The following is a 26,334-nucleotide window of genomic DNA, read 5'->3' as shown; positions in this document are numbered from 1 at the left end:
GTGTATTAACTTTGTATACTGCAACTTTACCAAATTCACTGATGAGATCTAGTAGTTTTCCGGTAGCATCTTTAGGATTTTCTATGTATAGTGTCATGTCATCTGCAAGCAGTGACAGTTTTCTTTTCCAACTTGGATTTCTTTTATTTCTGATAGCTGTAGCTAGGACTTCCAACACTATGTTCAAAAAAAGTGGTAAGAGTGGACATCCTTGTCTTGTTCCTGATCTAAGATGAAATGTTTTCAGCTTTTCACATTGGATATGATGTTAGCTGTAGTTTTGCCATACATGGCCTTTATTATGTTGAGGTAGGTTCCCTCTAAGCCCACTTTCTGGAGACTTTTTATCATAAATAGGTGTTGATCATCCCATTTTTCTTTAAACACTGGCAATAGAGGTCCATTTTAGAGTTTAGAGAGCCATTGGTTGGCCAACTTTCTCTATCCTCCAATTTACGTCGGGGCCATATGGTGCTGCAAAAGAAAATAAGCTGTCTCTTTGTTAGTGGGTGGTACTAGAATAATTTCCAGTTACAGAGAATGCACCCTAGTGGCTCTTTTGCCAGGATAGAGGCTTGGTTACCCATATTGGGGAGTTGTTATTTTTAGTCTGTTTCCAACTTCTCAGTGGTCTCTTCCTAGGGTTGGTGGCAATGCGGATCCCACAAGATCTGGCCCACACCAAGCTGTCTAGGCGCTCTAACTGAAATCTGAACCAAATCTTTGCAGGGGCTGAAACGGGTGATGCTGTCTAAGAGGGCCTTAGTTATAAAGTCCCCTCTTAAGTCAGCAACTAGATGTTCCCAGACCCACCGTGGGGCTGGAGGAGATACCTGATGTGAGTGAGTGCTTTCAGGGAGCAGCCCCCAGAGATAGGGTGAAGGGCGAGTGGGAAATAAGGGATCTCTAATCAGATAAATTGCCCAGAGAGCCTCTCCGACAGTCAAGGAAGCTTGTTCAAAAAGGGCTTGTCCCTGCTCAGTTACGGGTAATCAGGTAGGGAGACTGAATGAACATTTGGCATGTGTCCAGTTCTCTACACTCTCAGCTGCAAGGATCCACGGACTTTCGACAGTGCGGGGGTCCTCGTCTTCCTTCCCCAGCCAGGCAAAGTGATTTTCCTGAAATTAGCAAAAACAAGGATTTTTAAAGGATCTGTCTCAGAGGAGGGATCCCTAGGCATCTGTGATGAAGGATAGTGTGGAAAGACCTATCTGACAGAGACATATACCCTGCCTTGGGATGGCAAGTTAGGGCAAGATGAACCAACACAGAAGACATGCTCTTGCAGTTTTTACTATACCCTAGAGGTTGGAACACCTCAGGGGCTGGGGCTGTGAGTGTTTTACAGTGTGCCTGCTTACACGGACATTTGCTTCTGGCCAGCAGACTGCCTAATGATAATCTACCCTGGTCCGTGACCAATTTTACTTTCACGGGAGTCTTTTTGGTGGTGAGTCTCCTAGTGGCCTTTAAGTGCCCAGCCTGTGCCCACAGATGCAGCAAGTATTGCCAAGAGCATTAGGACAAACAAAACCACATAGAACAGAGATTGAAGATTCATTTGCATCAGAAACAGAGACTAGGGCTTAGGTCACACACACAAAACAACGAGATATTCTTACTGCATGATGCCCTCTGGAGGGCTTCATGTCCAGTGCAATCCCCTTACAGGGAACTGGTACAACCAGATGACCAATTGTATGTCACCTCGCCCCTCACCAGAGGACTGGCTCAATTTAGACAACCAACCACCCAGTCCAGTTCTCTGGACAGAGGTCTGGTTCCAACTAGATGGCCAAGATGCTTTCCCTTAGTCAGCTAATCCCTACAACCAATCTTGGCTTTATCAGCTGAAGTGTGGTCGGGGCCCCCTGTGTTGGGTGGCCCTTGGACACTACCTCAATTGGCAGCAAGCATCCTTGCTATAGATGTGCCAGGGGAGGGGGTGTCTACCTGCGGAGCACTCCACTTGATCCATGGCTGCTTTTCGATCTCAGGCTAAATTTAGGAGCCCTCACTGGCCCAGAGGTCGCGAATTGGGGCCAACTGCCCAGTTATTTAGCCAGCTTTGTTGGCCCTGAGTCAGCGAGTAAGCCCTGAGTTACCTGATGGAATGGGCCCCACGTTGGGCACCAACATTTGTTACCAAATTAAGTTGTATGGACCCTGCTTGAGCTCTAGCCCGGCTGAGGCTGTCTTGGCAAGGGAGGGTTCTTTTTCTGTTTGGGTTCGAATAGGCGAATAACAAATCTGAAGCTGAGATCCACACATTATAAGCTTTATTCAGTGGCCAAAGAATGGAGAAGCAGAACTTAGTTCACAGATCAACTTCTCACCCACCTGGTGAAAATTATTTAATTTTAAAGAGTAAATACAAAGGGAGGAGGAGTGAGGCTAATGAAAGGGAGGCATATGCATTAGTCTTCCAGGGAGGGGGCATGGCTCTTTCTGAAGGAGTGGGGTACCACCTCCTTTTTATCCTTTTTTGGTCCTTAATGTCCAATCATGGCCTCTGGTAGATGTCATTTAATACGCTAATGTAGTAAAATCAACATATAATGAGACTCAGCACCTGTTGGAGGTCAGATTCATTGCTATCTTGGTCTCAGCTGGTTCCATCTGGGTTTTTTTGTTTGTAGCTTCCTTATCTCTGGACCCTTTAACTTAAAGATTTATGTTAACTTCTGCTGAAGGTGAGGGGGGCTGGCAGGTTTTGAGTAAGGACAGTTTTGCTAAAGCAAGGGTTGGAGGGTTGTGAACAAGGACACTCCTGCTAAAGGTGGGGAGGGGGGTTGATGGGTTTTGAGCAAAGCCCTGGAGCAGCTCTGGCAACAACTACAGTGGGGAAAACGGTTAGACAATAAGATGGTGGCAGCAAGCTGTGGGTTGGCTATTGCTTTTTATATTAAGAAAAGCCACAGAGGCTGAGCTAACAGCTGAGGTGAAGGTTAACTTGAATGCTGATTCATGTTCCTCTGAAAATGAGGCATGTAAATGTGAGTGAATGATACGTATTATTGTCTATTACTGTCATTTGTTTAAACTGAATTGGCTATTTAGGGGAAAAAAATCCCTGAAAATGTCCAAGATGGGACTCTTTTGACATTCTAAATTTTCATATGCCCTTAGAGTAAGTTAGCGTTCTAGAAGGAATTGATATTTCTTGTGCCTTTGAGATGTAAATGATCTATCTGGGCTCTCAGGAAATTTAATCATCTGATCCCTGAGAGTGAAGAGAAAAAAAAACCATTTTAAATGCTAGAAGGAAAACTGTGAGATGTCTATATAGATATACATATGTCCATGTATACCTTATAAATATGATGTGTCTCTGCCTCCAAATGACATTACCAAGACTGGTGTGTGGATGAGCTCTATTTATTTGGCTTAAAAGAAAATAAGCACTTACATAAATTCTCAGAGATATAAAGGAAACTAGCCATAATGAATTTCAGGTGCACGTGATCTGGGAAATATTCAGTACTGAATGGATACCTGGTATTAAAACTAGTTTAAGCTTGTTGGTTTCATTAATATAGGCTTATCTTTAGAGTTATGAATGTTAAGTATAATGTTGTTGTAACTAGGTTTACTAGAGGTCAAGTAAGACCTTATATCTGTTGCGAATTTGTCAGCAAGTAAAATAACTTGATATGATGACATTTAAAGCAAATGTAAATGAGGTAAGAGCCTCTAGGTAAACTCTATAGGAATAATCATGTTTTTGGAATGTCTGTCTAAAATAGTCTGTCCAGATTTGGGTATCTTAAAACTAAACTAAGTTAAATGAAGAGAATTCATTGACTATCTGGGTCACTTCCAATAGGATAAAGTACTGGAACATTAATTGCTGGGTGTGTCTAAGTGACCTACTTTTGCCTTCTTAGAATAGGAAGACTAAGGCATAAGTCTTGCAATCAGGAAATGTGGGGATGACAAAACAGTCCACAATTACCTGCTTCTTGGTTTTTGCCAGAGATTAAGGCTTTTCAGGGTTAAGATTACAATCAGTTATAATTCTAGTTACTGTAATAAAGTTTCTTTATCAATTACATTGTAATCGGGTGTTTAACCATGCCTTTTTAAGTCTTTTGTCGTTTATAGACAGTTATTGTTGTACTCTGATGTTCTTGCAAAAAGTGCTTCATCTTCAAGAAGGTTCATAAGAAGAACTTTTTGACAAGTAGAGGTCTCTGATAAATTTCAGATCATACTGCTGAACTGGCTAAAAAAATGAGAGAATCCTAATGGAAAACCTGATGGCTTCATAAAAAGTTAATGGAAGGATTGGTTACTGAGTGAACTGGTGGATATCGTTAAAATTTTTATGGGTTTTGTCTGGAATATTACTGGATTGATCTGTTTTCTAGATATAGGGAAACCCTTCCCCTCAAGTTAGTTATGACTTACGGCAATTTGGTAAACTACACCTGTGGGTAGAATTGAAACGTATTGCTTTTCTCTCTGCCTGATCCCTCCAGAAACTGGAGACTCGTAGTTCTGAGCAGCCTAATCAGGTGAATGGGAAAGACTGTCTCCTGGCATGTGCAGGAATCTCAGTATTTGGGGACCTCTAGAAGAGAGAAATCCACTGAGGTGGAGTCTGATGGCAGGCCTTTGGCATGGCTTTCCTGGCTTTGAGAAGCCTTTTGGGAATTCAGTCCTCCTTCTGAGGAGTTCTACCACAGCCAGTTTGGAGGAGCCTATGTGGTCAACTGACCAGACTTATTTTGCAAGCAAATTAGTCTTGATTTGATTGTGTCTGGTGGAAATAAGGGTAGTTTTAGAGAGAAAAATATTGTGTTTCAGTGGATGTTAAATTCTAGTTCTGCTAATTGAGGTCTAGATTTATGAAAGTTATTGCATTAGCCACACTTTTGTCCTGATGTTCAGGAGGAAAAGAAAATTATCTAGTTATTAGAGTATAACTACTCATGCGTAACACTGCTTGCTGTAAGTCTGCTTGTGTAACAATTCAATAATTGGTAAAATGTATAGCCTCGAATTCTGCATCAACTACCTCTGAGCTTGTTCATATCTCATCAGTTTTTCCCCAACGTGGATAACTAGGCAAATATAAAGGAGGTCTAACACAAAGGGACATGATCTGGACCTAGGGCAGGCAGGCAGCAATTCACCCTGGCTTTGTGGGATAGGTACTTTGGGCTATCGAAAGTTCTGCAATCAAAAGGGGAAATTATGGAAAAATCTTCACATGTGGAGGTATGGGGAAATCATTCAGGTTTACACATGGTTTAACTTGAACTTTACTGAACACAGTGGCCTGTTTCGTGGCCTACTGAACATGCGTTGAACATCTACTTTGGCCACTAAGGAGGGGAAGGCATTTGAAAGTCAAAATGGAGTAGCTGTGGTTGTTACAAGGGTAAAACTACGTGGTTATTGTGAACGTGATTTTAGACTCATTCCTGTATTACTGAAAACCTGAGTTTTCTGAACTGTGTTGCAGACCAGGACAGAAACCACAGGCGCTCAGAATGCAGTTACTGTTTGTATATTGCTTAATTGTCATGATCTCCCCTGGGTGTTAGATGGCTTACATTTCGCCCTGAGCAGAGGAAGTCTACTCAAGGGCTGAGCATCAACAATGGCCTCACTGTGAAATGAGTCTAATTGCTGCGTCTACAGTGAGATACTGTTGTCGTCTTCCTCTCCCTCTGGACTTCCATGAAAAATTGACCCAGCTAATGCAACCGTGTGGGGATGACTGACAATGGGGGGGGGGGAAAGACTGAACATCTTCCTGTCTGCACGCCAGTATGTCAGAAAGACCCCTGTCAGTAAATGTTACCATACCACGAATCAGACGTTTTACCAGGGTGACTGCCCGTGAGCCTCCCTGGACTGTGCAATGTGGAGTGGAATAGGCTGGCTTCTGGACACATAAGTCCGACTAGTGGGATTATTTTTTGTTTGGAAAGACCTAATGGGTCCACCCCTAGTGGCACTGAACATAACATGGGGTGGCACACTTGTAACTGTGCTGACTCCCGGCTAGGCCACCAGAATGTTTTAGAGCTGGGCCTTCCCCTCCCCATGAGGGTGCGTCTGGGTCTGTGAAAACCAGGGGTGGCCTTACCTTTCTGGTAACTGGATAGGGCGCAGCTACAATGACTCCCTCTCCATTGACCTGGTAAGTGCTTGGCTCCAAAATTGCCCACATCCTGGCGAATGACTGTTCTTAGCATACTAGGTACTATCTTGCTTTCGATTCTCTTTGGCGGCAGCTGCCTGTACTGTATCGTGGTATCTGGTTGCAGGTCCCCCCACCGGCCACCGCCCCCATCCCTGCCACATACCTGACCCCAGGAATGTCACAGAAGAGGGCTGGACCAAGATTGTTAGCGTTGTGCAGGGTATGCAGAGGGGGAGCGTACGAGCAGGCCACCCAAGGTGGCTGATCTCCTGCTCTCTGTACGTCCCCCGCTCCACCAGAGCCTGTCTCACCTACCCCCTACTCACATGACCGCCCTTCCTACATACTTGCCCCAAACCTCGCAGCCGGCGACTGTTCTAGTCTTTAGATTAGGACAGCTCCACCTGATAGCTTATCAAAGGGGTGGTGAGGGGCCTGCCCCTCTGGTCATTTCTCTGGTAACCGATGAGCCACGTGACATCAATTCCCCCTATAACTGGTAACAGCTCCCCTCCCTGGGAGCAAAGACTGCCACCACGTCCTGCCTGCCATCAGGCCCACGTGGTGGGGTGTCACTCCGGAACCTTGCTTCAGATGTGTAAGCTCCCCCTATCTGTGAAATCATTGACGTCTCTGTCGCTGACTCCAGGCTTTCTTCAGTCTTGAAGCTGGACCTATACAGGCCTTGCAGGCCTGTGGGGTGCAGCCCAACAATATCCAAACTGTGCCAACCAAAACTCCTCTTGCCAATTGTTTCATCATCCTTTAATCCTGACTTTACGATGGCATCGGTCAAAACCATCTGAATTTTATCTGCAACACAGGACACTACATAGAATCCCAGAATCCCGGGGTTGGTGATACCTTAAAGGTCACGCAAGCAGACTTACAGCAAGCAGTGTTACACATCATGAGTAGTTATACTCTGTAATAACTAGATAACTTTCTTTTCCTCCTGAACATCAGGACAAAAGGCTGATCCCTTTAGATGGCTTGGTTTTCTTTATTTGTGAGAAGGAAAAACTGAGAACTTGTTTTATTTAAAAAAAAAAAAAAAGCATAGACATAATAAGGTCAAATCATTTGTGTAAAACTGTCAGAAAATGCAGAAAGTTGTCCACATTATATTTGGCTGTGGAGAGCAAACCATACGTATACATGGCATGTCAACCCTGACTAGACATCAAATTATGTAATGCAACTGCTCACCATAAAAGCTATGCAGAGTAATAAATTTTTTTTTTTTTTTTTTTTGCGGTACACGGGCCTCTTACTGTTGTGGCCTCTCCCGTTGCAGAGCACAGGCTCTGGACGCACAGGCTCAGCGGCCATGGCTCACGGGCCCAGCCGCTCCACGGCATGTGGGATCTTCCCGGACCGGGGCATGAACCCGTGTCCCCTGCATCGGCAGGCAGACTCTCAACCACTGCGCCACCAGGGAAGCCCAGTAATACATTTTTAATGTTTTATTTTGATATAATTTTATATTCACAGAAGTTCAAAGAACTTCTGTTTACTGTTTTCCAGATTTACCATTTATTAACATTTTGCTGCATTTGCTTTATCATGTATTTTTTTCCTGAACCACTGGAGAGCATTTTGTTGACATCTTGTCTCTTTATCTATAAATATTTCAGTGTTTATTTCCTAAGAACGAGGACTTTCAAAAGAACACATTTTTTAAATCAAGACATTAAGTTAACATAACCATCAGAATAAATTTTTTAAAATATTAACTACAAAGAAAAACACGGGAGGAAAATTTTGGCCTATTTTGCTTACTATGATATTCCCAGACTCTACCATAGGGCCTGGCACACAGCCGGTCCGCAATAAATACCTGTTAACATTTTAGTGTGACGGTGTGATACTAGATTAACCACATTTCTAAGCAAAGTATCTCTAAAATAAAGCAAAGGCAACGACAGCAAAATATTCAGTCATTTCTTTACTACCAATGATTTGTAATTCCCCAGTTACAAAAAGAGTAAAAGCCTTCTGATGTAAAGGACTGAAGGGAAATTACCTTTTTAAGATGAGACAAACAAGTTAGAGCATAAGTAAATGGGACTTTGTTGGTCCCCCTCTGGGCCACTCTGGGGACCTGCTGTCCCTTCACAGGTAGCGGTTTCTGATGTATTCTCGGTACATGGAGGTGTCTTCTTTCCCCAGGGGCTGCATGATACCTTGACTGGCCTGGATGTGGGCTTGGAAGATCTCTGTAGATTTTCTGTCTACTTGTGGAGGCTGAACTTCATAGATGTTGTCTTGGGAGAAAGCTGAGATAGGTGTTCTACAGAAGAGAAGCGAGGACAGAGCTACATTAAAGAAAATAAAAGACCATAGGGACCTTGACCTCAAAAGCTCTTGAGAGCCACTGACCTTGAATGAGTGAACTTAGTAGTAACAAGTGGTGCTAGTGACCTCCCTGTTCCCTCTCGGTTGGCTTCCTCCTCTGCCTGAAAGAGCAGGACCAGCACTTGCCCAGGGAGCCTTTCCTGGCATGCAGGCTGGAGGGGCACCCCTCCTCTGTTCCCGCAGCCCTGGGCACACCCATGTCTGTGTGCCCATCTGCCTCCCTCACATGACTTAAGTAGCCTGAGGTGGGGGCTGTACAGACTTTTCGCTCTCTCTCCTTGGTACCTGGTACGTACTCAATAGTTTCCTCAGTAGGACTTAGTAGTAGGAATCGGTGAAGCAGGGGATACTAATAATTCCTACCTCACAGGTTGATGGCAGGAGTAAATGAGTTTATATCTGTAAAGTGTTCCTTTAGCATAGTGCCTGGCACACTATTGGTGCTCAATAAAAGTGTACTATTGTTAGTAATTACCAGTGCACAATTCCTTAGCTGCAATTCTGAAATCCTAAAAGCTGTAATAACCAAACGTTATTTACTTTGCCAGCAAAACCCGACCCAATTGAAACTCATCTGGTGGTACAACATACAATACTCGGCCCACTTCACGTGAATATTAATGTGTTTATTTATCAGCCTCAGATCACACTGGGGATGTTCTTATAAGGTATATGCTAACACCCCCAAAATTCTGAATTCTGAAACACATCTGGCTTCAGATTTTTTGGATGAGAGTGTAAATCTGTAATAGGCAGCTTCCTTCCTTTCTGGGATGATTTGAAAAGCACCCAAGAACCTCTCTATTCAAAAATATCCCTCCATTCCCACCCCACCTAGACTGCCATAGTGCTTGAAATTTCCATCCACCCTCGGGGAAGGCGCTGTCTCCAAAAAAGGCCTTGTTAAAATGCAGCTGGGTGCCTGACACACGCGTAACTCATCGCAGCGTGAGCACCTGCTAGTTGTTACCTCCTTGGCTGGGGGCAGGCCCTGTAGGGATGAATCAACCACCAAGTCAGGTGTGCTGCAGAGTGAGCGTGTGTGGGAAGGTCAAGAAGAGGCAGGCCATGGGTAGGCGAGGATGGTACGCTACACCTTGTGAGGGACTTGGGGGTACAATGACAGCACACTCTACTGCTTAGCCCAGGGCTGGCCCTGCGGAGGAGTGGGGGGGTTGGTTCTCCACATCAGGGTACCAAGACCACAAAGAGAAAAGATCTGGAGAATCTATTCTGCTGGGCTGGGACCTCAGTCTTGCTCATGTACATCTTATCAGAGGACCAGAAAGGCATCCTGGACGCCTGGCTGTTTGGTGAGCTGGGACCCCTGGAGCTGGGGGGGATTCCCTGCAGTCAGAAGCAGAACTGAACCTCAGACCCAGCTAGGACTGTACTTGCAACGTCAACATTTTGTGGGACACTAGGAAGGTGCAGTGAGCGACACACAAAGGGAGACAAGAGTTGTCCAGTAAAACCCTCCATCCTCATAGGATGCGTTACAATTACACTTAGGTCTTTCTTACTCTCCTAGAAAACAGTCAAGGTAGCTCCCTGTACTTTGCCTTTAGAAAACTAACACATCCTGCCTTGGCTGGAGACTCTGCTTAAAATCGCTGTGAAATAAAATACAATTAAAGGTGGAATATTCTTTCTGGAAGTCAACCTCAATTGTTTTGACCTTGGGGTAATATATTTAAACTCAGATTTGGTAAATGGCTTATGAAATACTCATTTTTCCAAAGCACTCTAATAATTTCACATGATATTAGACTACACCCTTATTTAAATAAATAAATAACCTAAAGGATAGTGATTTACTCGAAGTTTTAAAAAAAAAAAAGACCCAGGTGAAAGAATCGTGAGCTGAGTCAATTTGAATTCCAGCTTGGCAGCAGTGCTTTTCTTCAAAATACAAAAGTAACGTTATAATGACAAATGGTTGGGATGATTAATGTATGAACTCTTCTTCTCAATTTTCCCTCACAAAATCATAGCAACTCTTCAGTCATGTACATAATTCAAAGCAAGATGCTAGAATTCTTTAACGGTTGTTAATATTCAGGGTCAAACCATTTTAACCTGAACACTTAAAAAGGAGGCTTCATTAGCGGTTTTAGAGATTGTCATCAAAGTGCTGGCCACAGCAACTCCTGGACCACACCATCCACACCTGTCTAGTGTCTACACCCTCCATTTCATAGATGAGACATTTAAAGTCAATTTAAAAATGGGACTAATGGTTTCTGTGCTTTGAAGCTAGACCTTTGCCTGCAACCCTGTGTGCATTAACCAAGAGCTTTCCAGCAGGCATCACACCAGAGAGATACCATCTGGGAACTAAACCTTAATGCAACTGAGAAAAGGAGAATCCAAGTCATCACGTCATTGTTTTGTCCTCTGGCAGCTCAGCTGAATACACGGGTGGGCAGGCTGTAGGGGGAACAGCAGCAGGGCTGGGACAACCATGAACAGGGCCACAGACCAGCCACTTCCACCCACTGCCTGGGGTTTCTTATCAGTAAATCAATCAGGAGTCCTCACCCTACTTCTCAGTAAACTGCTTCAATGCCCCGTGGAGTAATGAAAAACCATTACAAACACTCTAAATGTGAAATGTCAACATCAGCCTTAAATGGTATCAGACTGAGTGGCAGGTGGGTTTAGGGCTTCAACACCACCTCACTGTGGTGTTGATTTTGCTACTTGCTAAAGTTTGAGAATCTTTGGTCTAAGGAGACCAAACTAATCTAAAATGCTAAATAAAATCTTATTTGTGGTCAGTCAACAGCATTGAACATTTTTAAGTAGAAACTTTCTTCTTAAATGATATACTACCACTAATCCTACATTGAGCAAGCATCATTTAACACTTAACTGTAAAGACCTGAGTAGCAATATTACATTTCCTAATGTCCTCACACTTGATTTCCCCGTTGGCTTATGCAAGGCAAGGAAGAAATACAAAAACATCCAAGACCCTCACAAGGGGCTGCTGGTGGGCACCTTGTCTCTGAGGGGCACTGGAAAGAGATGGAGGTAACCCCAATAACACTTCCAACACTACATGTAATAGTCTTTTTATTAGCTTAGATGGCATTTGTTTCTGGGTGAAAAGACCAGTGTTTAAACACTAAATGATGTGGAAATTGTAAGGCTACTTTCTTTTATTCATTCCAGTAGAGAGAGATGGCTTATTATTGCACTTTCATGGTGGAAGAAACGTCCGACATTTCTCTGCTGTCCATAAACAGAATTTTTGTTTTCAGCTTCTCCCCACAGTCCTCAAAGGGATAAGACTTATTGCCCTTAATTCAAATGCTAGTAGTCTTTTTGGAGATGGATTATTATAATTACAAATTTGCAGGCTCATTTTATCTACAAAACCTAGTCCCATCTTCAAGGAAGCCTCTGTATTTCCTCTCAAGGAATGTTGCGGTCGTCTTTAGTTCATTTATGGGCTCAGTGTACTCAACACTAAGGATTGATGACACTTAGCCTTAACTGCGGTTCCCATTCACAGAAGAGAAACACTTTAGGCAGAAATTCATTAGACACACTACATATTTTTAAAGAAGATCCTTATTGGTGCCCTTTTATGCTCTTTCTTAAATGTGTTATTACTCGTTTGGTTATAATAAGGCCATGTCCTATAGTAATGGTATCTTACACTTGGAGGCATAACGAAAGTTTGAGTCCCTTTAAAAGTTCAATTCCCATTGAGGGTATTTCTGACTTATACATATTGAGTACCCAATAAGCATATGTTGGTTTGACAAGAAAATGGTCAGACTGAAATGTCTTCCAGATTTAGTAATGATATGACGATTTGTGGTTGGTGATAGAAGAACTAGATAATACGTGTATAATTTCAATAATTTTATACATGTGATACTTTTCCAATATGTTAAAATCTTATACTTTTTCTATGATGTGCATTTTGGCACACACCAAACCCATTTGGCTTTTCCAGAAAATTTAGTAATGGTTCTTTTTTTTTCTTTTTTTGCGGTACGCGGGCCTCTCACTGTTGTGGCCTCTCCCGTTGCGGAGCACAGGCTCCGGACGCGCAGGCTCAGCGGCCATGGCTCACAGACCCAGCCGCTCCGCGGCATGTGGGATCTTCCCAGACCGGGGCATGAACCCGTGTCCACTGCATCAGCAGGCGGATTCAACCACTGCGCCAGCAGGGTAGCCCTAGTAATGGTTCTAATCACAGGATATATTTCCTTTCCTGGTGATCCCTTCTGTTGCTACCACAAACTCCAAGTTTTCCCAAGTTGCTGTTTTCACATCACCAAATGGTTCTGTTGGTTCATGACTGTGTGATAGAATCAAAAGAATATTACAGGGCTTCCCTGGTGGCGCAGTGGTTGAGAGTCTGCCTGCCGATGCAGGGGACACGGGTTCGTGCCCTGGTCTGGGAAGATCCCACATGCTGCAGAGCGGCTGGGCCCGTGAGCCATGGCCGCTGAGCCTGCGTGTCTAGAGCCTGTGCTCCGCAACGGAAGAGGCCACAACAGAGAGAGGCCTGCGTACCGCAAAATAAAAAAAAAAAAAAAAATATTACAGGTGAAGAGGCCCTTATGGAAGACCCTGACCAACAGCCTTATTTGCAGATAATGGTCAGCATTAGGTCATTCTTCTCATTACTTTCCTCTACCTTCTGGGAGAAAACAATCATTAGGGCAGGATCAAAGTTGATCAGATGCTCCAGTCTCAGTGGGGTAAAACCTCAGCTAAATGTCTTAATAGCACAAGTCCTTTATTATTCTATTTGTCTTTCTGCCGGCTTTGTAATTTCTATTAAGCAACAAGGGCTATTATTTCCTAACTGGCAGAGGGGCCTATGGCACACATTGCCATGCAATCATTTAAAAAAAATTATTTTATTTTTATGGCTGCGTCTGGTCTTAGTTGTGGCACGTGGGATCTTTTGTTGTGGCATGCGGGCTCCTCGTTGCTGTGCGCAGGCTTCTCTCGCTGTGGCATACGGGTTTTCTCTCTCTAGTTGCGGCACACAGGCTCCAGAGCATGTGGGCTCTGTGGCTTGCAGCGCACAGGCTCAGTAGTTGTGGCATGCGGGATTAGTTGCCCTGTGGCATGTGGGATCTTAGTTCCCCAACCAGGGATCGAACCCGTGTCCCCTGCATTGGAAGGTGGATTCTTTACCACTGGACCACCACGGAAGTCCCTGCAATGATTTTCTCTTTCTAGCTTTTAATATTGCTTACAGCCTTTAGCCCTCAGTTTGTGGGTGCCATTCTAACATCTTTTTGTGACCATCCATTGCTTCTCGTTACTTCCCTTATTAGGTTGCTTGTATCTTTCCAACAAAGTACTCATACACTGAAGTCTAGTCACGAATCTATTCTACCAAGATGATATGGTGAGAATGTGTTTGCTTCTTCATGTTAAAAAATCAAGATAATGCTGCATATTCCTCCCATTCAGTGTACAAGTATAGACACCTAAGTCCAAAATGTAGCTCTCAAATCGTGCTTGTCCAATATGGCAGCCATTAGCCACATGTGCCTATTTAAATTTATATTTATTTAAATTAATTAAAATTAACTAAAATTTAAAATTAGCTCCTCAGTAGCACTAACCACATTTCAAGTTCCTGATAACCACATGTGGCTAGTGGCTACTGCACTGAACAGTGCGGTACAGAACATTTCCTTCATCACAGAAAGTGCCATTGGACAGACTGTTCTAGAACCTCTTTCCTGCTATTTTTTTCTCAGAAATTCTGAGTATCTCTTTCTAAACTCATTGCCTTAATGTAATATGTCCCTGCATAGCACTTATCACTATCTGATCTTTTATTTATCTGTTTATATATTTTCCACGATGTGAATTCTATCTTGCTTACCTCTTTAACCCCAATGCCCGGAAGAATCTTTGGCATATAGTAAGTGTTCAATAATTACTCCCTGAATGAATGAATGGCGTCTGTTTAAGGAAGATGATTTTACCTTGGCTTTCTAAATTCAGAACCTGAAAGCAGTGTGATTTGGATTGCTCTAGAATCTAGAGTCTAGATGATAAGGAGGTAGGATTTCCAGCAGAAGTCTGGCCTCAGATAACCATAAGGTGGGCGGTGGGGCACTGAGGGGAAGCCGAGGTGCTTTCTAGCAGGGCAAAACTATCCAAGTAGCTCAGAAAACAAGGCTGAGGCAGGAGGGGTGCGTTCTAATCCCCCTTTAGAGGTGAGAAAACAATGACTCAGATGAACAAACTCACTAAATGGCCTGAAATCAAGAGGAATGTGTCAATCTTCAAACCACCTCTAATAAAACGAAACAAAAGGCAAAACAGTCCCTATATCCCGGGATTCTAGAAAGCAGGCTCTGCCTATGTAATTTGCTTTCATACACCCTGTCAAGCCAGTTTCAGTGTTGGAGATACGGGCAAGCACATTTGCTACCTTCCACACATACGCACTGCCCCGACCCCCCAACCAAGGGCACTTGTATGTGTCTTTGGGTAGACATACATGACATCACAGTAAAGGCAACAGGCTTGAGGGGCAAACACTTATCCATGTATTAGGACATGAAGCTATGCTATTAGCTGCTGATGACATTCTAAACATCATCAAGGTAAAAAAAATTTACTTTTTATTCCTACTAAAACAGCAAGTCTATATAATACACACAAAATGCTACGAACCTAATGCATGATTTCCCCAAAGTCCAATTAAATTTTCAGTCTTGTTATGCCAGTGAGAGCTAATGAGCGAGATACAGAATAGTGTATAAATCTGATTCCTTCAAATCCAAACAAATTCCAAATCCTTTGAACAGCTGCTATTACAATAGGATGACTGAACCGTCCTCCAGCAGAGATACTGGAAGAGAGGTTAGAAATTTCACAAGCAGGTTAAAATGCATTAAAGCAAATATGACAATAATGCCAGTCCCTAAACAACCCACCATTAGAAGGAGCAAAAGGGGTGATGAGAAGGAACTAAAGAATATAATCGGTGATGATGGAACATAAAATGTACAGTCTTGTAGACCAGGGGTGCAGGCAGCCCTGTCTGTATATAAGGCCCTTCAAAGGCTCAGCAGTAAGGAATCTCAACTGCTTACTGTAGACTAGGTCTTTATAGATTTTGATAGGAGAGGAGTATGTCATTTGGTTATGGAGTGTGAGGACAGCAAAACTCTTATTGTGTGTGTTTCTCCAACACTTATCTGCCTTCAACGTGTCAGGGAGCCATGTCAGTGACAGGCCAGCCAGAAAGGCACTGCAGTCTCACAAAAGTTAGGATTTAATGCCTAAGCCTAAGCCACACTAACAAGAGAGAAAAGTTATTTATAGATCAAAGTACACAATGACCTTAATATATCAAAGAAATCCATGCATGTGAATGTCTAAGGCTGCTAAACATTTTTTTTCTTTTTAAGCTTTACTCTGAGGTACGATTGACAAAAAACTATCTTGTGAAGACTTATTTTTCATCAGATCAACTAGATGAAAAAAGTGTATGTATGTATATACACATGCACATGTATGTTATGTACATAGATATATTTATATGTAACAGTTATGCTTATATATACTAATATATACATATATTTTCTTTAAACGTAACGCTGAGGGAAGGGCTGTGTGTGTGTGTGTGTGTATCAACACTCCCCACAGTGATATACTTCAAATGAGTCCATGTGACCTCATTTTTACAATGTCCATTCCACTGTGCAGACACTGAAACAAAAGTACAATTGCTTTTAACATGTGACTTTCTATTTTACACTGTTATACATAAGAGCCTTAGAGACTATTACGAGCTTGTGAGAGTAAAGGTTTTGGTTAAAATGTCATAACATCACTGCCATACATATACATTGAAAAAAAAAAAAACTAACAATGCTTACCTAATATTTATCATGGAAAACTACTGTGCTTCAAGTCTATCAATGCTTTTCACCTTTTAATTATAAAATAAGACAGATAACAGAAAACCACACAAAACACACACACAATTATTAGAAGGTAAACACAAGCTGGGTCAAGAAACCGAAATTTTGGCAGCCAACCCAGAAGCCCCTTCTATGTGCTCCATCCCCATCACAACCCCTCCCTCCCCTCATAAGTAGCCATCAACCTGACTTCTACAGTAAGCACTTCTTTGCACTTTAAAAAAAAAAAAAAGATTTTTTTTTAATTCAAATGTGCATCCTGAGACTATAGTTTAAAAGTGTGATAGGCCTTTTAATCTACAGATTCTCCCTCCTATCTTTTCCTTACAATTTGTCGAAGAAACCAGGTGGTAGAGTTTCTCTCGTCTGGGTTTTGCTGATGGCATATTCATGATGCAGTTCAAAAATCTTCCTCTGTCCTTTATATTTCCTGCAAGCCAGCAACTGGATCCAGAGGCTTGGTGAGAATTTGCTTCAATTGCTGTGGCGAGACCACAGGTGGTAGAGTGCTGTGTCATCAGGAGGGCCACAGTGTCTAGATGTTTATCTTTTTTGATGCCCAGTCACTGATATGCAATGCCTAGATCCAGTCACTGATATGCAATGCTTAGATCCATTAATTCACTGGGGATTGCCAGATGATAATTACCTTATTTTTTTTCATTTATCAGTTGTCACACTTAAAAAATATTTATTTTATTTATTTATTTTTGGCTGCATTGGGTCTTTGTTGCTGTGCGTGGGCTTTCTCTAGTTGCGGCCAGCAGGGGCTACTCTTCGTTGCAGTGTGCAGGCTTCTCATTGCGGTGGCTTCTCTTGTTGCGGAGCATGGGCTCCAGGTGCGTGGGCTTCAGTAGTTGTGGCACGTGGGCTCAGTAGTTGTGGGCTCTAGAACGCAGGCTCAATAGTTGTGGCGCACGGGCTTAGTTGCTCTGTGGCATGTGGTATCTTCCCGGACCAGGACTCGAAGCCGTGTCCCCTGCATTGGCAGGTGGATTCTTAACCACTGCACCACCAGGGAAGCCCTGTCGCACTTTATTAAAAAGATTTTTTTCCTCATCTCGTTTGGTTACCCAACGGTACAATTCATATGATTCAGAGTCATATGCTTGATTCTTTGTTTTCCAGATAATGAAATAGCTCCTTATCATTCTTTTAAGGTGACCAGATTTTTAAAAAATCATCATAAACTCATGGATTTAAAAATATTTGATGAGTTCCATCCTACTGTAGTTAATATCCTTATTGAAGTGCAAATTTTCCCATCTTTGTCCAGTGGGAGCCAGCATCACAAGAGAGTATCATACTGTATATCACTGCTCAGGAAAAGATCAAAATTCAAAATCTGAAGTATGGTTTCCATTGAACGCATATTGCTTTTGCACCATCGTAAAGCCCAAAACTTTTAAGTTGAACCATTGTAAGCTGGGGACCATCTGTGCTCCATTTTTTTTTTCTGACATAAAGTTTTTTTTCTCTGACATAAAGCCTGAGAATAATCTAATTTTCCTTCCCTTAAAAGTCACTTTCTCTTTTTAGATGTCTAAAGGATCTTTTCCCTTTAAAGTCCAGTTAACATACTATACTGTATCATTTTTGGTCACTATTCTCAGGTATGTGTTGTGCTATTCAAACACGTAGTTTTATATTTCAGAAAAAAAATTGGCATTACTGTTTTTAGTGTTTTTTTTGTTCCCTTTGTTTTTCTTCATCAAGACTACTCCTATCCATGCTAAATCTTCCTTGCCTATTGCCAATATTTGACAGTTTCTCTTAAATCTTTTTTCTTCATTTCTTTTTGAATTTTAACGTTTTGTATTTTAAGCTCATTTTGAAATAGTATGCTTCAGTTTTGAGCTCTTTTATCAAGTTGTCTTTCTGGCATGCTTTCATTGGAGGGATGTTATTCTGCTCTGTGTTCTTTCATTCTCCTAATAACTTTATATGGGTTTGGACCTCGATACTTTTCTGTTGCTCATTATGCAAAATTAAATTTTCCTGAACCTTTAGAATGGAGTGTAGTTCAGGAAAATCTAACTTGTTTAAAAACATGGCAGCTTGCTTTCTGAGATTTCCTTTACCTCTTCTCTTTCCCCTCTTCTATCTGGACTTTCTCTTTCCCTCCTGCCTCCTGCCACTGTCCTGCCCAGCTTTGACTCCACTGTCAGCACTTTCTCCTCAGACGGGTGCCCTGGCCTGGAAGGGAGCTTTGGCTGTCGGGTTCAGGAGTTAATCTGGCCCAGACTGCCTCAGCTCTTTTCAGAACCCACCAAGAGCCTCTGCACTCAGCTGGCACTGAATTGGGTAAAACCCCTCCCAGTTTCAGCTGCTGTGCTCAGATTAGCCCGCAGTCATTTCCAGTGCACTCCTGTTAGCTACTCTGGGGCTCTCCTGGTCTCAGGTCTGTCAGATGCCCTGCTGTCCCATCCTGACTCCTTCCTCTCGTACAGCACGAATATCATGCAGGTCTGGTGGCTGTTTGCGGTTTACCTCCACCACCTGCTTATATTTTGTGATTTGTGGATAACTTAAGTGGTTTGAGGTAAATGCTGCCCGTGTGTATTTGGCTGTGCTCCCTAGTTGTTCTGTTTTATGTGATGATTCAGAGATTTAAAAAACTATGTTGCTGCCGTCTTCTTCCCAGAACCAACTAGGCATGTCTGTTTTTAAAGTATATTTTTCACCCATCCCCAAAGCTGGACGGTCCCTAAATGTGACATATTGTGGCCTGCATGGCTATACTGTCCTTGCTGCGGAGGGAGGCGTTGCCACACCACTTCTCCTTACCCAGGGCTTTGTTCAGAGAAACTCTTTTCCAGCTCAACTCCCATTTCTACTCCATCAGGACTTGGTCTCCTCAGAGACAGGTGAATACCACAGGGTCCAGACGTGGCTGCTATCCTAGTGATGCAGAGACTTGGGGGAAGTGCGGAGAACGTGGAAGAGCTCTTAATCTCACGGTTCACTTACATCTGGCTAATCAAGCATTATTACAACTATGGCAGCAGAAAGAAATACAGGTAAAGTTAGGAAAATTAAAAAATGACTGCCTATCAGCTTTACTTTTATTGCAGCTAATGGGAGATGGCTAGGATATCAGTTAGATTTGGGTCATGGTTTTAATGAACAAGGGAGTCCTTCCCATGGCTACTCAAGGACCTCACTCCATCATGCGAGCAGGGTGCTTTCACCATTCTTGCCTAGTGGCATTTGATGACTGCTAATACAAATGGCAATTGTATATTTCTGTTCTCTCCCTTTCTGGAGAGTTCTAATCCTCCTTTGCCACCAGTGTATACTGAGAGCAGACAGGCAGTCTTTTAATTTATAGGTCACGAGATCACAAAAAGCCTCATCGGGACTTAGAGCTGCACAAAACCCAGAGATCCTGGACTTACGGATGTGGTGATGTATGGGGGAGGGAGTGGGTTCTACTTATAGCAAGAGGACTATGCATAGATAACTGGGTAGCTAGCAGGGCAGACTCCGACAGATAACATAAATTAGATTCCTCAGTATCCATCTGAACTCCCCTTCCTGCATGCAGAGGCTGAAAAACAAAAAATAACATCCCAGACTCCCTTGTAATTTGGGTTCAAAATGTGATTTAGGTTCTACCCACCACTTGTACTCACAGGAGTCTGATTTGGAACTGACTCATATGCGAAGAAGCAACATGTAGGGTGTCCTTTTGGCAGACTGTGGCGAAGGCAATGTGCTCTCGAGTTGGCCACCCCAGTGGCAGCTTCCTGATTATAGCTGAGGTGGCTGGTTTTGCAGCCAGCAGCTGCTGGGATACCTTCCGGATCTAGGCAGATGCAGCAGCCACTCTGATGATTTGCCATGTGCTTTGCGGAGTCATTCCTGGCAGCTTGGTCTACAATGTCTCTTTAACCCTCTGGTGATTCTGAAAGCCGCTGAAAATCCCATAATAAATCACTTCCTGTTTAATCTACCTAGAGTGGATTATGTTTTCTGCAACTGAACTCTGACCACGTAGCCAATGTGCAAAAGCACAGGAAGCTCCAGCTCTTTCTTGCTTTAGCCGGGAGCAAGCACAGAGGCGCCTAGGTAACCCTGTTCCTGGATGGTTCTAGCAACAAGGGGATACTTCCAGCAGTTGGGCACATTTGTGTTCACTGCCCTAGGAGACAGAAGGGACAGTCTACTACAAGCACATATATGAGTGGCAATGGTGGTACTTTTGATGTTTGGGCCATAGCTGTTAGTATTTTTATTGGTCCATGTATGGCAGAATGATACTCTTCTACATTCTCTCTGACAACTGTAAAATTAAAATGTCGTTTGTTTTTAAAAGGACTTTTGGTTTTAGACAAAGTAAGATGATTTTTGGACCGGAAACAGGTAAAATGCCTCCAATTTAGGATGCAATTTATAAATTGAAGGATTTCCCTCCCATTTTGTAGGATATATTGCCTTAGTATAAAAAGAAATGCAGTTTTTCCTCTATTTCAGCTGTGTCTAGTATTACAAACACCAAGAGAGCACCCAATGATATTTGGCTGCACTGTTTTGTAGGCCATAACGTGAACATTTCAGCTGCTGTTGGCTTTTTTTTACATCTTTATTGGAGTATAATTGCTTTACAATGGTGTGTTAGTTTCTGCTTTATAACAAAGTGAATCAGTTATACATATACATATGTTCCCATATCTCTTCCCTCTTGCGTCTCCCTCCCTCCCACCCTCCCTATCCCACCCCTCTAGGTGGTCACAAAGCACCGAGCTTGGCTTTGAGCCACAGGCAACAGGAACTGGTTACCCTGCACAGCACTGGGTCTGTTCTGCCAGTAAAGGACAGGTTGCACATCAAGCCTGTAACAGCTGTTCTCAAAGGGCAAAGAATACAACTGCCCCTCCCAGAGTCATCCTTTCTCCCCGCCTGTACGCAGGCCCAGACTCTCCCTCAGGGCAACTGGTCATCTATCAGACATTTCCACGGTGACCTTTGGTAGCAATCTGTCCCTGCTGTCCTCAAATTTCCTGGAACAGCAGCAGCAGTGGCCTGTTACTCCTGGAGACGCAGGGCTGCAGTAATGGCCCTGTGTCTTATCTCCCACGTGAAAGTGATGACACCTACTTCATGCCCATTTGAATATTTTCACCTTTTCCTGATGATTTACAGGGTGCTATCACTGAGTCTGCCATGTCACTTCACTACATCTCCTGTTACCTCCATCTTTTTTCTAAGACTTTTTATTGTAGAACCTCTTCAGATTTATAGAACTATTATACAGAGAGTTCCAACATACCCCATACATACCCCAGTCTCCCCTATTAGTGACGTCTTCCATTAGGATGGTACATTTCTTGCAATTAATGAACTGATATTGACACATTATTATTAAGTAAAATCCATACTTAGTTTTTACCTAACGTCCTTTTTCTTTTCCAAGAACTTATCAAGGATACGTTATATTTAGTTGTCATCTCCACTTAGGGTCCTCTTGGAGGTGACAGTAGACTGACCTTGTCACTGATGACCTTGATAGTTTTGAAGAGTACTTAACCTGCATCTTTTCAGAGTTATCCTTCACTTTAATTACAGTAAGGATCAGACAAAACTGACTTTTGGAAGGAGCTATCAGGATCATGAGCCTTCAAACCAAAACCTACCTGTCCTGAGTTTTCAGAAAGTTCATATGGCTTCATCTCTGTCAATGTTCATCTGTGATGGGGTGTTGGGCACGCTGCCCAGTGGATACTCAGACACAGCTGCCGAGGGAACTCCTGTGGAGGATTTGATGGAGCGGGGGTTCCACAACCTGGCTGATCACTACATTCAAAGGAGAATTTTACAAAGCACAGATGCCCAGGTCTTAGCCCAGGTGTACTGAATCAATCTCCAGCTATAGGGTCCGGAAGTCTGTATTTTGTATTACTTAAAAAAACAAGTCTTGCTAATTATGTTTTTAATATAGAAAATTATAAAACATGGCCCATAATCCATTAGTATTAATAATATAAAGGTATAAATGTAGAAAATGTAAAGAGAAACCAAAAGTCTAAAATGAAAACTGAATGCCTCCCTATAATCTATTTAACCATTTTCTAAGGAGGCTTTTTTTTTTTTACATCTTTATTGGAGTATAATTGCTTTACAATGGTGTGTTAGTTTCTGCTTTATAACAAAGTGAATCAGTCATACATATACATACGTTCCCATATCTCTTCCCTCTTGCATCTCCCTCCCACCCTCCCTATCCCACCCCTCTAGGTGGTCACAAAGCACCGAGCTGATCTCCCTGTGCTATGCGGCTGCTTCCCACTAGCTATCTACCTTACGTTTGGTAGTGTATATATGTCCATGCCTCTCTCTCTGTCACAGCTTATCTAAGGATGCTTTGATTGCTCCCTGTTTTTTAGTGTTGTCTTCTGTTTGCTTGAGATTTGTATTTCAGCAAGCTTCCCAAGATATTCTGGTATAACCAGAAATTTGGAACCCACTACTACAGACGAAATTCACAACTGAGCTGAGGGGGGCGCAGAATGTCCCTTTACATGCTGGCATCCTTCTGAAATCACAAAGCCCTGCTCTTCCCTTTCCTCCCCTGAACAAGTCAGCCCTAAAGCCATTAGATGGGGGCAGAGCAAGGAGATGCAGCCTGTGGGGTGTTGGAGCCCAAGTGGGGTGAGAAGGGCAGATCCAGTGTGGGGAGTTTAGGCCTGAGTGAGGAGGGCGTCCACGTATAGGGGCAGCCTGAGGTGGTATGTCAGAGACTGAGCAGGGAGAAGTGGGTGTGAACATCCATGTGGAGCGGTGGCCTGGGGCCCAAGGGGATAAGGAGGGCATTCATGAGGGTGGTGTCTCTGAAAAGGTGTCAGTGCCTGAATAGAGGGCATCCATGTGGGGGAAGGGGTGGATGCAGTGGTGACGGAAGACTGGTTATATACGAGGGAATGAATCAGATAAATATAATGAGGGTAATGGAGCCATGTTTCTCACTGTTGGAGAGGGAGGTCACTAATATGGAAAGGGAGACGGACGGAATAACCCCAGAGTACCCTCGAATTAGAGGCATCAGTATGAATTTAAAGATATATATCTATATTTTATTTGTATTATACTTACAAATATATAATTTATATTATATGATATATATATGTAGTATATATTTGTATATACATATATGTATATATTTGCATATGTCTATATATTTACATCTGTGAGTATATGTAAGTATATATATATGTCCTTTGAGTGGGCCTGGGAGCAATGACACCCCAATGACAATGGTGCCCACACCTTGGCTTTAATACCATTTTCCACTAAAAAGAACCTGAGGTCCTTGGAGAAATGACTGATTTCAGGGCTGGGGCAGGCAAAGAACATGACGAGCTTAGAACATCTTGTGCCAGAAATCAAGCATATATTTAAAGAATGATGAGGACGTGTCCAGAGAACACAAGAGCCAGGATGAAGGAACGCGGGTGAAATTTGGAACAATTTGAGTATCAAAATAAATAATGACAGTAACAGACTATATCCCATCAAATAAAACAGAAAACCAAGATCTCACACTGAGAAAAATAGATAAATGAAATAATTGAAAGTTTGATGAAGAAAGGGATGTTTACATCATTTCAAAGTATCTCTCACAAAATATTCATTAATTAAAAGGGGAAAAAAAGAGCAAAAAGTGGAAAAGCCGAGAAGATTCCATTTTAATCAAGGGACTGAAATAAAGATGATTAGTAATGGCATGAATTGAAATTGTGTGCCACCTGATAGGATGCAATAAAAAGAACTCACCATCACTTCTGTGACATTCCTGCCTGTATTCATTATGTACTTTAAGCCAATGAACGTTTATGATGTCAGAGTTTCTGGGGGTCGGGAATCTGAGAGTGGCTTAATTGGGTGATTCTGGTTTTAGGTCTGTTATAAGGTTGAAGTCCAGCTGCTGGCTGGGGCAACAGTCATCTTGAGGTTTAACTGGGGCTGGAGAATCCACTTCCATGCTCCCTCACACGGTTGGCAGGTCTCAGTTTCTCACTGGCTGTTGGCTACATGCTTCTGTTCCTTGCCATCTGGGCCTATCCATAGGACGTTTGCTTGCCCCAGAACAAGTGATCCAAGAGATCGCTTCTATAACCTAACCACTTCTGGTCTAATGCTCTTGGTCACAAAGATCAACTCTGCTACTGTGTGGGAGGAGACTGCATGAGGGTTTGAATAACAGGAGGTGTGGCCAATTTGAAGGCTGGCTACCAAACTGCCAAAGATAACCATGACAAACTCAGACTGGGCGCTGTTCTACAAAGTCATTAGACTGTATTCTTCAAAGTGTCAAAGTTATGAAAAATCAAGGAAGACTGGGGAACTGTTCTAGAATGAAGGAGACTAAAGAGACATGACAACTAACTGCAATGTGAGATGCCAGACTAGTTCCTTTTGAGATTAAGGACATTATTGGGACAACTAGCAAAAGCTTGAATGGGGTTGAAGGATTAGTTGGCAGCAATGTATTGCTGTTAATTTCCTGATTTTACTAGATTGTACTGGGATTTTATAGGAGAATCTTCTTATTTATACAAAATACCTACTCAAATGTTAGGGAGAGAGAATATCAGGTCTGCAACTTACTCTCAAATGGTTCCGGTTGGGGAGGGAAACATTCTTTGTTCTTGTAATTGCAACTGTGAGATAAGTTTGAGACTGTTTCCAAATTAAGAATGTATAGAAACTATAAAGACCTATGGGAGAAACTGTCTAAATTAAGGTCGAAAATCCTAATTCTATTAGGTATAATTATAAGCCACTGCTGTTTTCATAGGCCAAAAATGCATGAGTATTGGTAACTTCATATGGTTCAACTTAATACAAGAACATTCCGACAAACTAATCAACATCAAAGATAACAAAATTTTGGATTCCAATAAAGAGGCAAAACAATTCACAGGGCCCTTTCAAGGATCTCTCTCCTGCAATTAACTACTCTGTCCAGAACCCCCAGTATCTGACTCTCTGCAGACCCCCACCTGTCAGCACAGAGAACTGCTGTAGTAGCTCCATCCTAGAAATGATCCCTATACCCTCCTCCCAATGTCCTATTTCTCTGCATCCCTCCACAGCATTTTTGAAATGGGTTCTGCTCCCCATGTTTTCTTACCCCCTTCCCATTTTTTCCTAAATTCACTGCAGTGGGCTTGCAAAGCTACCACCCATAAACATTTGCTCCTCAAGGCCATCAATACCTCCCTGTTAATTTCTCCGTTTTCAAGACTGCTGCCCACTCCTTCCTTCTCGAAACATTTTCTTCTCTTGGCTTCTGTGAAACCACACTTCTCAAGAGTTTCCTCCTATTCCCCTCTTTGCTTATATCCTTGGCCCCTACAATTCACCCTCCAGAAAGCACCCATAGTCATCTTTTAGAGAGTGCATTAGAGCATGCCACTCCTCACTGAAAACGACTCCCTGCCAACCCCCCATGCTTCTCGCTGGATAAATAACGGCGAAGTTCCTATGAGATTTGGCCCCTACCTATGCCTCACTCCATCCCAAAGCACATTCCTCTGTGCCTCTCTCACTTGGCTTTGTTTGCTTTTTTTTTTTTAGTGAAATGTTTTTGCTGTATTTTAATCTATATGCTTTCAAAAAATTGAAGTATAGTTGATTTACAATGTTTCTGGTGTACGGCAAATGTGTGTTTTACGCTTACACACATTCTTTTTCAGATTCTTTTCCATTATAGGTTATTACAAGATATTGAATATAGTTCCCTGTGCTATACAGTAGGACCTTATTGTTTATTTTATATATAATAGTGTGTATCTGTTAATCCCAAACCCCTAATTTTTCTCTCCCCCAACTACTTTCCCCTTTGGTAACCATAAGTTTGTTTTCTATGAGTCTTTTTCTGTTTTG

The 26,334-nt window shown here is 42.6% G+C and overlaps 1 protein-coding gene across 1 annotated transcript in view; it reads right to left on the bottom strand.

Annotated features, from left to right (window-relative positions):
- Positions 1-8,087: 8,087 nt before the first annotated feature.
- The window catches only part of FIG4 (FIG4 phosphoinositide 5-phosphatase), a 137,929-nt gene continuing 119,682 nt past the window's right edge, over positions 8,088-26,334 (bottom strand). The window contains exon 23 of the mRNA XM_029223714.1: positions 8,088-8,453. Coding sequence (XP_029079547.1) covers positions 8,276-8,453 — 178 coding nt within the window. The 3' untranslated portion in view covers positions 8,088-8,275. The remainder of the gene's footprint in view (positions 8,454-26,334) is intronic.

The sequence above is a fragment of the Monodon monoceros genome, unplaced genomic scaffold, assembly GCF_005190385.1.
Source record: "Monodon monoceros isolate NGI ecotype Baffin Bay Population unplaced genomic scaffold, NGI_Narwhal_1 Super_Scaffold_15, whole genome shotgun sequence".
Lineage (NCBI taxonomy): Eukaryota > Metazoa > Chordata > Mammalia > Artiodactyla > Monodontidae > Monodon > Monodon monoceros.
Note: the sequence above shows the minus strand (reverse complement) of the source record. Positions and strands in the feature narration are given on the sequence as shown.